Genomic DNA, 12,862 nt, shown 5'->3' on the forward strand with positions numbered 1-12,862 from the left:
AAAATATATATATATATATATATATATATATATATATATATATATATATATATATATATATATATATATATATATATGTAATATTACTTCGCATGAAATTAAAAAAATTATAAAAAAAAAAAATTGTTAAGTTTATAATAAATTATAAAACATATTTGATTTTTTAGAATTTAAGTTTTTTAGAAAGCCAAAAATATATTTTAACGGGTTTTCAAGGAGGGTTTATATATATCAGGCAATCCTCAAAATATCACGACATTATACAGCTCGAACTAGCCGTCGACTCGCCGTCAGTCGTCAGATTCTCCGGCTGCCGAAGATGGATTGCTTGACCTCCTACTTTTTACCCGCCACATTAGCCTTCTCTAAGTCCTCCGTTTCAGCTTCTAAGCTGCCATTTTTCGCCGTCGCTCGTGGAGCCTTGCCGGTGTTTGGTGTTCTCAGAGCCTCTCGTACCGCCGATGCGCCGCTGTCCGTCGACGATTGGCCGGAAAATCGCTCTGATAAGGAGGTTAAACTTTGGGGCGGTCGTTTCGAGGAGAGCGTCACCGATGCGGTTGAGCGATTTACCGAATCGATCTCCTACGATAAGCAGCTTTACAAGCACGATATTAGAGGGAGTCGAGCTCATGCTTCAATGCTAGCTAATCAGGTTCTTTTGATTCCTCTATTTCTTTGACTAAACACAATCGCATTTGTTAAGGAGTGTTCTTTTTTTTAGAATTGCATTTCGTTCAACTTCACTAACAATCTTGCAGAAGAATAGAAATGAATTCGTTTCGCCATTATGAGAGGATTTTATCTTCTAGTTTCTTTCCTGAGAAGTGTAATTGAGCGTATACATTGATTTAAGATTGCGGATAACATTTAAACTGCTTAGCATAATCGTAGTTTACCAGTTGGTTGAATTTGTTCATGAATATTTTCCTTTTTGTGTCTTTAAAGATTGGAAACTTATTACTTTAGGGATTGATGAGTGTTGCTGAAAGGGACAGTATCATTGAAGGTTTGGATGAAATTGAGAGGCGAATTGAAAGTGGTGATTTTGTTTGGAGAACAGATAGGGAGGATGTTCATATGAACATTGAGGCTGCCTTGATTGATATGATTGGTGAACCTGCGAAGAAGCTACATACTGCTCGAAGCCGCAACGATCAAGTTCTAACTGATTTTCGATTGTGGTGCCGGGATGCAATTGATGCTATATTAGATGCTATTAGGTACCTTCAAGTTTCCATGGTAACTCTGGCATTGAAGAACGAGGGATTAATCGTTCCGGGCTACACTCATTTACAAAGAGCGCAACCGGTTCTACTTCAGCATCTTCTCTTAGCCTTTGTTGAGCAGGTAAGCTTCTTCTGGTACAGTTCCTCTGCCTTCCTTTACCGCAGCCTAAGAGCTTGTTTTCAACTAATCAGTATAAGCAGTAGACAACATATGTACATGCATGAATATTTTTAATTCCTTGCAATGGATGCTAGCAGTAGCACTATACTGCTACTTGATGGGATTATGTAATAGTCCAAGCCCCCCGTTAGCAAATATTGTCCTCTTTGGACTTTCCCTCAAGGTTTTTAAAACGTGTCTGCTAGGAAGATGTTTCCACACCCTTATAAGAAATGCTTAATTACCCTCTCCATCCGATGTGAGATTTCACAATTCACCACCCTTGGAGGTCCAGCGTCCTCGCTGACTCACCTCCCAGTGTTTGGCTCTGATACTATTTGTAACTATCTAGCCACTACTAGTAGATATTGTCCTTTTTGAACTTTCTCTTATGGGCTTCCTCTCAAGGTTTTTAAGACGTGTCTGCTAGGAAGAGGTTTTCACACCCTTATAAGGAATGCTTCGCTCCTCTCTCCAACCGATGGGGGATCTCGCAATCCACTCCCTTTGGGGTCCCAACGTCCTCGCTGGCACACCTTTCGGTGTCTGGCTTTGATATCATTTGTAACAGCCCAAGCCCACTGCTAGTAGATATTGTCCTCTTTGGCTTTTCCTTATTTATACCTTCATTTTTTAGTCAGAAACATACATTTTTGTTAAATAAAAGAACCATAGCTTATATAATATTCACACATGGTTATTGTCATTCTTTATATCACTTTTTTAGAAAGCCATGTGAGCTCATGGAACCTCAAGTGTACATTGAAAACGTTAGGATTTATATGTTGATCCTTTGCTATTGGACAAATCAATGGTGGTAATCTGATCTCACTTTGATTGATTTTTTCTTTTTCTAATGATCAGTTTGCAAATGAATCAATATTTTATCGTTAAATTTGCACTACAATCAACCTTGATCATGGTTTCCTAAATAAAATGAGGTTATAAGCAGTTTATTACTTCTGTCTCTCAACTTAAATTTTCTAGAGGTCTTGATTGTTGTAAAATAATTGTTTTATAGCTTGAAAGAGATGCTGGTCGTTTGTCGGATTGCAGAGTTAGGCTAAATCTTTGCCCGCTAGGTGCATGTGCGCTGGCTGGCACTGGCCTACCTATTGATCGTTTTATGACTGCTGAGGCTTTAGGGTTCACCGCTCCCTTGAGAAATAGGTATTAAGCTTCACTAAAAAGATCATCTTCTTCTTGTGCGTGTGTGTGTGTGGTAGTTTAAATCAGCGTGCCATATATATATTTTTTTAATTTTCGCGCTCTTCTTAAGAGTTTCTCTCAGTTTATTGGGAAGCTGACCCCAAATTTACGATCGTTGGCATGAATGTATGTATGCATGCATATACTCTTGTCTCCTTCACTGTAATAAATAATTTAAGCCATAAAAACCTGTGGAATGTCTCTCGCTAGTAGATATTGTCATCTCCTTAACATCCGTGTTTTAAAGCTGTGAGGCTGACGGCGATACGTAAGGGGCCAAAGCAGACAATATCTACTAGAGGTGTGCTTGGACGTTTACAAATGGTATCAGAGCCAGACACCGGGTGGTGTGCCAGCGAAGACACTGGGCCCTCAAGGAGGTGGATTATGAGATCGCACCTTGATTGGAGAGGGAAACAAAATATTCCTTATAAGGGTGTGGAGACCTCTCCCTAGCAAACATGTTTTAAAACCTTGAGGGGAAGCCCAAAGAAGACAATATCTGCTAGTGGTGGGCTTGGGCTGTTATAGGAGAGGGGAATGAAGCATTTCTTATAAGGGTATTGAAACCTCTCCCTAGCAGACATGTTTTAAAACCTCGAGGGGAAGCCCAAAGAGGACGATATCTGCTAGTGGTGGGTTTGAGCTGTTATAGAATGAATCAACTTCCATGTTAGGATGCCAATGAACTTTAGTTGATTCTGCTTCCACTGTCTATAAACTTTAGTTGATTCTGCTTCCACTGTCTATAAGGAGTTTAAATTACTTTTCTTTTCGTAACTAGTTGTATCATAGCAGTAGTGATTGTTCTTTATCTGTACAGTATCGATGCAGTTTCAGATCGAGATTTTGCCTTGGAATTTCTTTCTGCCAATGCCATCACCGCCATCCATCTTTCAAGGCTAGGAGAAGAATGGGTGTTGTGGGCTTCCGAAGAGTTCGGATTCATAACACCCAATGATTCTGTTTCAACTGGAAGTAGCATAATGCCTCAGAAGAAAAATCCCGATCCGATGGAACTTGTTCGTGGGAAGTCAGCTAGAGTCATAGGAGACTTGGTTACCACTCTCACTTTATGCAAAGGTCTGCCTCTGGCCTACAATCGTGATTTGCAGGTAAATCTTCACACATTTTGTTTTGACCATTTGTAACATGTATGAGAAAGGGTTGACACTTCCAAGGTGAATGCTGTTGAGCCTTACACGACAGGAGTGTGTTTTTGTTGTTTAGGCAATTTTAGTTCCCTGGTGAATGCTTCATTTTACTGTATGCCATTTTCTTAGTCATAAAAAACGTTTCGATATTGAACAGGAAGACAAGGAACCTGTATTCGACAGCGTAAAAACAATATTGGGGATGCTCGAAGTGTCAGCTGAGTTTGCTCAGAATATTTCGTTCAATCGGGAGAGAATTGAAAAGGCTTTACCTGCTGGTTATCTCGACGCCACAACACTTGCCGATTACCTCGTGAAGAAGGTAACTAGTTCCTATTGGTTTTCCTCAAAACGTAGTTCTTGCAATAACTATATCGAAAGAAGCATTGAGTCGTCTGTTATTGTACTGAGTAGCATATTTATATTAGCCAAACGACGACCCAATTTCAATACTTCTAAGGTCATCGAGGCCTCCATTGTTGAATGCTTTATGAGTAGAATCGAATCCTATACATTCAACGACATTTCAATCCGACTATCAGTCCCCTTAATGATGCTTCTATTTGTTTTTTCTTTTGAAGGGAATACCTTTCAGAACAGGTCATGATATAGTTGGAAAGTCTGTTGCCTTGTGTGTCACAAAAAGTTGCTGCCTCCAGGACTTGAGTCTGGATGAGTTAAGAAGCATAAGTCCAGTATTTGAAGAGGACGTTTACGAGTTTCTCGGGGCCGAGAACGCGATTAATAAATTTTGTTCGTATGGTTCCACAGGAGCTGCCTGTGTTGCTACTCAAATCGAATACTGGGTTAATAAACTCCAAATCAATCTGTAGATCTGGTTTGCAAGCCATCTGGAAATGGCTGTTTTCAAGTCAAAGATCCTGCAGTGCAAGCATTCTGGGGTCACAGGTACGAATTCTAGGCAGTATGATGGATAACTGTGGGTTGAAATTAGGATATATTAAGGTATCTGTGTGCAAGGAAAAAAGTATTTTATATGAATGTTTATTGTCGAATTTTGTATCTCTTAACTAATGGTTGATGGTTGGATTATTCTCTAAACATTAAATAAACTTTAGTTATGGCCTTCATCGTTCGAGGTTTTTAAAACGTGTATGTTATTATAAGGAATGTTTCGGTCTCCTCTCCAATCGATGTGGGATCTCACAATCCACCCTCCCTGGGGGCTAACGTCCTTGCGTGACCGTTCAAACACACCGCTGGCAAATATTGTATGCTTTAGTCCGATAGTATCACCATTAGCCTAATTGTTTTAAAATATGTCTACTAATGAGAGGTTTCCACATTTTTTAAGGAATGCGTTGTTTTCCTCTTTCCTCTCTAATCAACTTGAGATCTCATTTCCTCTCTAATCTATGTAAGATCTTATTCCTCTTTAATCCATGTGAGATCTCATTTCCTCTCTGATCTATGTGAGATCTCATTTCTTCTCTAATCCATGTGAGGTCTTATCTTCTCTATAATCAACGTGAGATCTCATTTCACTACCGTATTTGGGTATTAAAATGTATATTTTGAGAGTTGAGAGGTAAAAAAGCAAATGAAGAAACAAAAATTAACTAGTTAGGTGATGAAATTCATGCTAAAGAACGTGCTAGTTAGGACAAAAGAGTATTTTCAGTGGTTCCATTTGACGATAGTTTTCCAAATTGCGAAAGAACGTGCTAGTTTTGCAATCGGAAGCACGCTTATCTTATTTTTTTTTATATTTTTTTTCGATTCCCTAACTGACCCGCCAATTTCGGGAAGAATCAGAGGAAAATTTGATGGAAAATTCCAACAAGGTTGAAGCAGAACGCTTGCTTGGAATCGCTGAGAAACTCTTGCACAACCGTGATTTCACAGGCTCCAAAGATTTCGCCATCTTAGCTCAAGAAACAATGCCTCTTTTGGATGGCTCCGATCAGATCTTAGCGGTTGCGGATGTGTTATTGGCGTCGGAGAAGCGAATCAACAACCACAATGATTGGTATTCGATTCTTCAGGTTGAACGGCAATCTGATGATTCGGATCTCATCAAGAGGCAGTATCGGAGACTCGCGATACTTCTACATCCCGACAAGAACAAATTTCCTTACGCTGATCAAGCTTTCAAGCTGGTTGCAGATTCGTGGGCTGTATTGTCCGACCACTCGAAGAAATCACTCTACGATAACGAGCTCAGTCTCTCTGCTAAGATCGATTTGTCCCAGCAGAACAAATTTCCGGTGCGCCGAAGCCAACGATCCAGTTGGAAGAAAGAGCACGAGTTTGAGAGTAACGATGGCGCCAACGCCGATCAATCTCCAAATCAGCGGGTGAAAGTATCGAGTTTCTGGACCGCTTGCCCTTACTGTTACGTGTTATTGGAATATCCTAGGGTTTATGAGGGTTGCTGTTTGCGGTGTCAGAATTGCAAGAGGGCATTTCAGGCGGTGTTGCTTCCGTCTCTTCCGCCGCTCGTTCAGGGCCAGGAAGCCTACTATTGCTGCTGGGGTTTCTTTCCGATGGGGTTTGCCGCTCAAATTCCCGAGAAAGGTGGGAAGGGTGGCGAAACAGCGGCACCTGCGACAGCGTTCCCCAATTGGATGCCCCCAATATTCTCTAACAGGCCGCAAGAAACTAGTGGGAATGGAAAAACTGCGGCGGCGGAGAAGACGGTGACAGGTAGTGAAAGAGCGGCGGTGGTTGCTAGGACTCCGATTGTGAGTGACACTGGCACAGGGAAGAAGAGGGGTAGGCCGCGGAAACCGCCGATTGCAGCCTAAGTTGTTGTAATTTTTTTCGAGAATTATGATAATATTTATGGAGCCGATTGGAAATGCCTGATTCTCTCGTTGTTGTAGTCTTTATATTGAGCGGTTATATTCAGACGAGTTAGAACAAAGACGGCGGAAGCTGGGGAAACCTGAGGTAACATTTGGTGCAATGTTGAGCTTACTGTTTTCTTTGTTGATTTTAGGCTTCAGATGTAGAAACTAGATGGGCAGTTCCTGATTTTCCTCTGCATGTTCATATGTAATACGTAACTTTATTCAAACCACCAATGATAATTTGGAGTTCTTTATCCGATCCCATTTGAGGCTGCACTGCCAACCACTTTCTGCAGGTTGCTATGAACACATCACAGTTGACGCCTATCATCTCATGAACTGAATTATGGATTCGAAATGGGAGTTGCCCATTTCACAGTTAATAGTTCTGTAAGTGGCTAGGTTCCTTTAATCCTGGTTTCTTCTTGAACTAAGCACCAACTATTGAACCATTTCACAGTTAATAGTTCGGGCCCGAAGGGGATGGATGTGAGATCTCACATTGGTTGGGGAGAGGAACGAAACATTCTTTATAAGGGTGTGGAAACCTCTACCTAATAGATGCGTTTTAAAAAACCTTGAGGGGAAGACCAGAAGGGAAAATCCAAAGAGGACAATATCTGCTAACGGTAAGCTTAAGCTGTTACAAATGATATCAAAGCCAGACACCGAACAGTGTGCTAGCGAGGACGTTGGATCCCGAAGGGGGTGGATATTGAGATCCCACATTGATTGGGGAGGAGAACGAAATATTCTTTATAAGAGTTGTGAAGACCTCTCCCTAGCATACGTGTTTTAAAAACTTTGAGGGAAAGCCCGAAAGGGAAAGTCCCAAGAGAACAATTTCTGCTAGCGGTGGACTTGGGTTTAGTCATCCTTTGAGTTGCAGATTAGTTTGCACAAAAAGGTTGATTTTGAGCAAATTGTTGTTGTGAAAAGTCATTTATTAATCAATTTGTTTGTTTCTTGATCTTGTTCACTTAGCTGCTTAAGCGTTGCTCTTCTTCTATCCGTCGTCAGCATCGGCTATGGGGAAGTTCTTCCCTTCAATCAATGCTGGATTTCTGTTGGACTTTAGTTGGTGAGCAGATCAAAACTACACGTCTTATGTAATGTATCTATCAGCTTTATGACTTATAAATTAATGTGTTGAGACTGAATCTCAACCTGACTTGCTACCGTTGGTTTCATAGTTATTGGACCTATCTATGCTTTTTTTTTTGTTGCAATCTGGTTATGGGCCATAGTTGCTTTTGGTTATACCCTCTGCCCCTTTATAATCTCTTATTCAAGTGGGATGGGGATGCGGATCTTTCCTTACTCCTTTGAAGTATATATTCCCTTCATCAGTATACAGTAGATAAATTATTCTATTCTGTGAGATCTTCACTCTGTTTATAGATGAAGGAAGTTTGTAATGCGGTGGTAACACTTATAATTTCTCGAGGAACGACCTTATTTGAACAGGATCTGTACTATAAGTTGTACATCTGTCTCGAGTTTTAAAACTATGAATTTCTCATGAAACATATAAAATGGTTCTTGCCAAGTGTCACAATTGGCAATACGATTGTGTCCTCGAGAAAGTCATCGAGATTGATGATTAGGTTAAGTGGGGGAGAGTGTCACAAATCAAGATGCTGTACGGTTATACGGCAGCAAGCCGGAATACATTAAATTCTGGCTTACTTGGGTTGATTTCTGACTGATAGGTAGATTTTAACCTGATGGATAACACTGCTGTGCTGGGTGTTCTATAAGATAGTGTAAAGTTTATAAGACATGTTTGACTCGGCATTGTGAATCCTCGTGATTTCGATATCGCCAAGAGCATGGATGGAGGAAGTTAGAATGCAACTTCCTTGTCAATCATAGATTTTTGTTTTGAGATCTTATCCTCGAAAACTTAGCTTATTTTACTATTTGTACACCTCTTGTATCTTCTTCTACTCCGCTCTATTATATCGCTATCCCGAACCCGATAGGAACAAACTCATTTCTGGCCAACTTGATTGATTTGTCTCTGATGGGTTGATTTCAACTGCAAGTTCTACGGTTGGATTCTTTGTTTGTATTTGGCAGATGATCCAGGGAAGGAAAATATGGCCTTTGCTTTTCTAGGTTGGTTTGCTTTCTCAACCCACTTTTGTTCAAAGAGATGTCATTCTCTTGCCTCCAAACCTTTTTCAATGCCATTTCTTCTTAGCCACTTGACAACTTGAAGGAGAAAAAAGAAACACTTGGATTCAGACCATCCTATTTTGGCCCGTTGCTCTTTTGGGTATTGACGAACAGTTCATAGCTAACAAAACTAGACTAGACTCGACCAAACCAAAAACATATAGATTACACAATCTCGAACTTTGATAACGATTCTTTTTGGGATCCCAACGTTTTGGTTTCTTCAAATTACATGAATTCATACTTGATGTTGCAAATGTGTTCTTTCTATACGAAATACTTCGAGGAAAAAGTAGGCTCAGCCTGAAATTGAAATATTGAAATTGAATTGAAGGTGGGGAAAGATAATGACTTTGGAAGCTAAGCTAAGCAATCATGTCGTGTTATTTCAAATCCTTATTGCCTTCCAAAATTTCAAATCTTACACTTCATTATTATTATTCCACCCTTCCACATGGGTTTGGCAGTGCCCAAAATTGACGGGTGTGGGTCTCTCTTTGTCTTTCCTTTATTTTTCAACGCTCTAAGTTCAAGTTGAAAATCTATACGAGTGGTATCGAGTGTGAATCAAGATAGATAAAGGGTAGAATTCTTGGATTTTGTAAAAAAACTACCAATATCTTGCGTTTTCTTTCCTAAATCAAATCGTCAACTTTCATAAACTATATGTGCAAGGTGTCTGGTGGTGAGCTGAAGTGGAATGACGGAGATTAGATGACCTGAAAAGTGGGGTAGGGTTCGGGGCGAGCGGTGGGCTACATTATATATATTCATTTTTCTATGATGCCCTTTGTATGCAAGGACAAACTCTAAGGGGAGCTTTCTTTCCCTTTTCCCTTTTTCCCTTTATTCAATCCCTTTACTTCTCAAGTAATTTGCATACAGAGAAAGAAGAATCTCACGAATTCAATGAACAATATAAAGCAGAGAAATCACCAATTTTTTTAAAAATATATAAGTACGTCAAACCTGTAAGCAACAAAACCAAAAATTGAAAGTTTAATAATAAAACATTTTAAAATTAAAATTTAAAATTAATCATATAATCCAATAGAAAGAGGGATGGAGGAAGATGGCACAACAGTTTATGGTCCCAAATGTGTAGAGAGAGAAGTGGCGATCATATCTTCCATTTATAGAAATAGTCCAAGAGATGTCGTCTTCCTCATTACACCTTTTTCTCTCTCTCTCTCTCTATTATTTCCTTTATTAAATAATTAATTCTAATTTTAACCTTTTCTTTTCTATATTAATAACTATTTTTTAATTCTATTATACCTTGCCTTTCTAAAATTATAGAAATTAAAAATTAAGTGAATTATTAAATAAAATTTAAATCATATTGGGTACTAAGAGTTCGTAATAAAAAAATAAAATGCAAATATCTTAAATATTTTATTTTTATTTTTTTTTTCCCGGAAGATTCTACATACCCTTTCTCTTTCCCATTATTATTATATTTATATATATATATATATTTGTTATTTAAAAAAAATGAAAAAGAAAACGAAAAAACATGCAGTGAATGCTTCTTTACGCAATCTAAATCGAGAGAGAGAGCCGGAAGTCCGTCCTCCAATATGTTCCCAAAGCCCCACCACCAACCACCGTCCCATTCTCATCCTTTTCCTCGTTCCTTCCCCGTCGCCGCAACTCCACCACCGCGCGGTTCTCCCTCCTCCGTCGATGAGGCTTCCGCGGCCGGCCCTTCGCCTCTCACTCACACCATGTTCCCTAAAGAATCGGCATCCGCCGGCGATGGAGCTTCCATAGAAGTCGTCCGCCGCCCCCGAGGTCGTCCGCCGGGATCCAAGAACAAGCCGAAGCCGGCGGCCGTTGTCGTCGCCGGCCGCGAGGCTGAGCTGGCGATGAGTCCTTATGTACTTGAAGTCCCCGGTGGTAGCGATATTGTCGAGGCTGTTGCCCGATATTGCCGCTGCCGAAACACAGGGCTTTGTGTTCTCAACGCTTATGGAACCATCGCTGACGTCACTCTCCGGCAGCCGCCTTCGTCTCCTGTGGCGACCGTCACTTTCCGTGGACGATTCGATATCCTTTCCGTCTGCGCTACTTTCGTTCCTCAAACGACTTCGTTTCCTATACCTAACGGATTCACCATCACGCTAGCGGGACCACAGGGCCAGATCTTCGGCGGCTTGGTCGCCGGATCTTTAATCAGCGCCGGAACCGTCTATGTAATAGCCGCCTCATTCAACAATCCGTCGTATCAGCGGCTGCCATCCGAGGACGAGGTCAAGAAATTAACCTTCAGCGACGTGGAAGAAGGCCACTCTCCGATCTCCGGCAACAAAGACAGCGAAAGCACCGCCCCTACCGAAACCTGTGGTCTTCTCCCGATGTACAGCACTCACTCATCATCGGACGTAATATGGACGCCGGCCGCCAGACAACCGGCTCCGCCGCACCATCGCCATTACTAATTACTTCAATTTCCGTTTCCAATTCGTTTACCAAAATCAATTTGTGAAGTTTTCTTAGGTTTGAATTAGGGTTTTCTCTTTTGATTTTTGTTGCGTTAAATTTCAGAGTATTTAGGCTTCAGTCCTCGAAGATTATAGAAATTCCGAAAGCGACCCTCGAAAACCCTTCGAAATTTGAACCGCCTTAGGAATGTGATCAACACAAAAATTTTCTTTTTATGATCTTAATATTGCGTGTTGGAATTAAATTTCCCTTTCTGAAATTAAATTGGTTGATTCAATCGATTATTTATTTATTAATGTTTATGACTCTCTACGATAGTATGATATAAGGTATCATGGCTTTGCTTTGGTTTTTTCTCCAAAAACATTTGGGCTCCCTCTCTCTCGGCCATTTTCACCTTTTTTCTTTTTTATTTAAAAAATTGTTTATGGTTCTTTAAATCACAATTTAATTCTCGAAATTAAAGTAATTGCGCTTTTAAAAATGTTGTATCTCATTTAAAAATATTGAAAAGAATTTATAGTTATTGTATTTTTTATTTAATTATAAGAATTTTATAATTGAACACCCAGAGATCTTTCATTAAAAAAAACATTTCTAATAAGAGTAAAAATCTTTCTTTAATAGATACGTTTTAAAATTATGAAGTTAATGACGGTACAATATGAGTTAAAATAGATAATATTTGTTAGTGGTGAGTTTGATCTGTTACAAATGGTAATAAAAGTGAGAGGTAAAACAAGGAATCACCAGAGAGAGTGAATGACATAGGGAAAAAGTGATGATGAGGGCTAAAAAAAAGGAAATTTTAACCCTTTTTGGCTTTATCCTTTAGGGTGAACTTAGTTGTGTCTTTTATTTATTTATTTATTTATTTATTTGTTTATTTGATGGGGGAGTGTTTGGGAATGCATTAATTTGTGTGTCCGGAAAGGATCAGAATATGGAAGAGATAGGTGTAGGGTTGTGGGAGGCACACCCTAATAATAATCCAAACCTTATCTCTCTCTCTCTCTCTCTCTCTCTCTCTCTCTCTCTCTCTCCCTCTCTACCATTACATTCCTTTCTCTCCAAAAAGAGAATAATAATAATAATAATAATAAAAAGGTTCTTTCAACTAAATAAATTAATGTTAGAGGAAAACTGGGCTGAAAGATTATAACTTATGTTTTTAAAATTAGAAGAAAATGTAATTTGACAAATTCATAGATAGATATTAAATAAGTAGAACTCGTATTGTTTCTTCTTTAAATAATAGCCAAAAAATATTTTTAAAAATAAAATGTATTTATCCATTTAATTAATTAATTAAAAGGGTAAATAGGGGCTTATAGGGTCCGCTGCCCCTAACGCGATGGGGATCTCTTGCCAATCTGACAAAGATTCTTCTGAGATGAGATGGGACAAATAAGCATTTTTCTATCTCTCTCTCTCTCTAAATATATTTATATTTTTTATTTTTTAATAAAAATAATTAATAGTGCAAATTAAATGATTTAAAAATACAAATTGGAATATTATTTTCATAACTCCTAAATACATTTAGCCATGATTTTGTTAATGATTTATATAATTTAATTTAAATGTGAAATTGATGACAATTACTCAACCTTTTTATTGAAATTGAATTTAATTCAATAATAATCTTTTTTTTTTTTTTTTTTTTTTTTTTAA

General features: G+C 39.0%; 3 protein-coding genes across 5 annotated transcripts; all 3 read left to right on the plus strand.

Annotated features, from left to right (window-relative positions):
• The first annotated feature begins 224 nt into the window (after positions 1 to 224).
• LOC111477131 (argininosuccinate lyase, chloroplastic-like) lies at positions 225 to 4,854 on the plus strand. The gene is made up of 6 exons (XM_023121124.1): positions 225 to 652; positions 967 to 1,347; positions 2,408 to 2,556; positions 3,419 to 3,710; positions 3,907 to 4,071; positions 4,331 to 4,854. Exons 1-6 carry the CDS (start codon positions 320 to 322, stop codon positions 4,580 to 4,582), a joined length of 1,572 nt encoding a protein of 523 aa, XP_022976892.1. The 5' UTR covers positions 225 to 319; the 3' UTR covers positions 4,583 to 4,854.
• A 554-nt stretch (positions 4,855 to 5,408) lies between these two features.
• On the plus strand, positions 5,409 to 7,822 carry LOC111477132 (dnaJ homolog subfamily C member 14-like). 3 transcript variants are annotated; one of them, XM_023121127.1, is made up of 2 exons: positions 5,409 to 6,662; positions 7,547 to 7,822. In XM_023121127.1, the coding sequence occupies exon 1, from the start codon at positions 5,537 to 5,539 to the stop codon at positions 6,515 to 6,517; it is 981 nt and encodes a 326-aa protein (XP_022976895.1). In that variant the 5' UTR covers positions 5,409 to 5,536; the 3' UTR covers positions 6,518 to 6,662; positions 7,547 to 7,822. The 3 variants fall into 3 exon arrangements, with proteins under 3 accessions (XP_022976895.1, XP_022976893.1, XP_022976894.1); XM_023121125.1 differs by having other exon boundaries at positions 5,409 to 6,952; positions 7,547 to 7,793; XM_023121126.1 differs by lacking the exon at positions 7,547 to 7,822 and adding an exon at positions 6,859 to 6,949.
• Positions 7,823 to 10,163: 2,341 nt separating this feature from the next.
• Positions 10,164 to 11,447, plus strand: LOC111477134 (AT-hook motif nuclear-localized protein 17-like). The gene has a single exon (XM_023121128.1). The coding sequence runs from the start codon at positions 10,324 to 10,326 to the stop codon at positions 11,182 to 11,184; it is 861 nt and encodes a 286-aa protein (XP_022976896.1). The 5' UTR covers positions 10,164 to 10,323; the 3' UTR covers positions 11,185 to 11,447.
• Positions 11,448 to 12,862: the final 1,415 nt, after the last annotated feature.

The sequence above is a fragment of the Cucurbita maxima genome, unplaced genomic scaffold (assembly GCF_002738345.1).
Source record: "Cucurbita maxima cultivar Rimu unplaced genomic scaffold, Cmax_1.0 Cma_Scf00003, whole genome shotgun sequence".
Taxonomy (NCBI): Eukaryota; Viridiplantae; Streptophyta; class Magnoliopsida; order Cucurbitales; family Cucurbitaceae; genus Cucurbita; species Cucurbita maxima.

What these genes read in the sequence shown, in the direction of transcription:
- LOC111477132 (XM_023121127.1), top strand. Translation starts at nt 5,537, where the DNA reads ATGGAAAATTCCAACAAGGTTGAAGCAGAACGCTTGCTTGGAATCGCT.
- LOC111477134 (XM_023121128.1), top strand. Translation starts at nt 10,324, where the DNA reads ATGTTCCCAAAGCCCCACCACCAACCACCGTCCCATTCTCATCCTTTT.
- LOC111477131 (XM_023121124.1), top strand. Translation starts at nt 320, where the DNA reads ATGGATTGCTTGACCTCCTACTTTTTACCCGCCACATTAGCCTTCTCT. An exon ending in CTTCAATGCTAGCTAATCAG is followed by an intron (nt 653 to 966) that starts GTTCTTTTGATT and finishes TTATTACTTTAG; the next exon opens with GGATTGATGAGTGTTGCTGA. An exon ending in CCGATTACCTCGTGAAGAAG is followed by an intron (nt 4,072 to 4,330) that starts GTAACTAGTTCC and finishes TTTCTTTTGAAG; the next exon opens with GGAATACCTTTCAGAACAGG.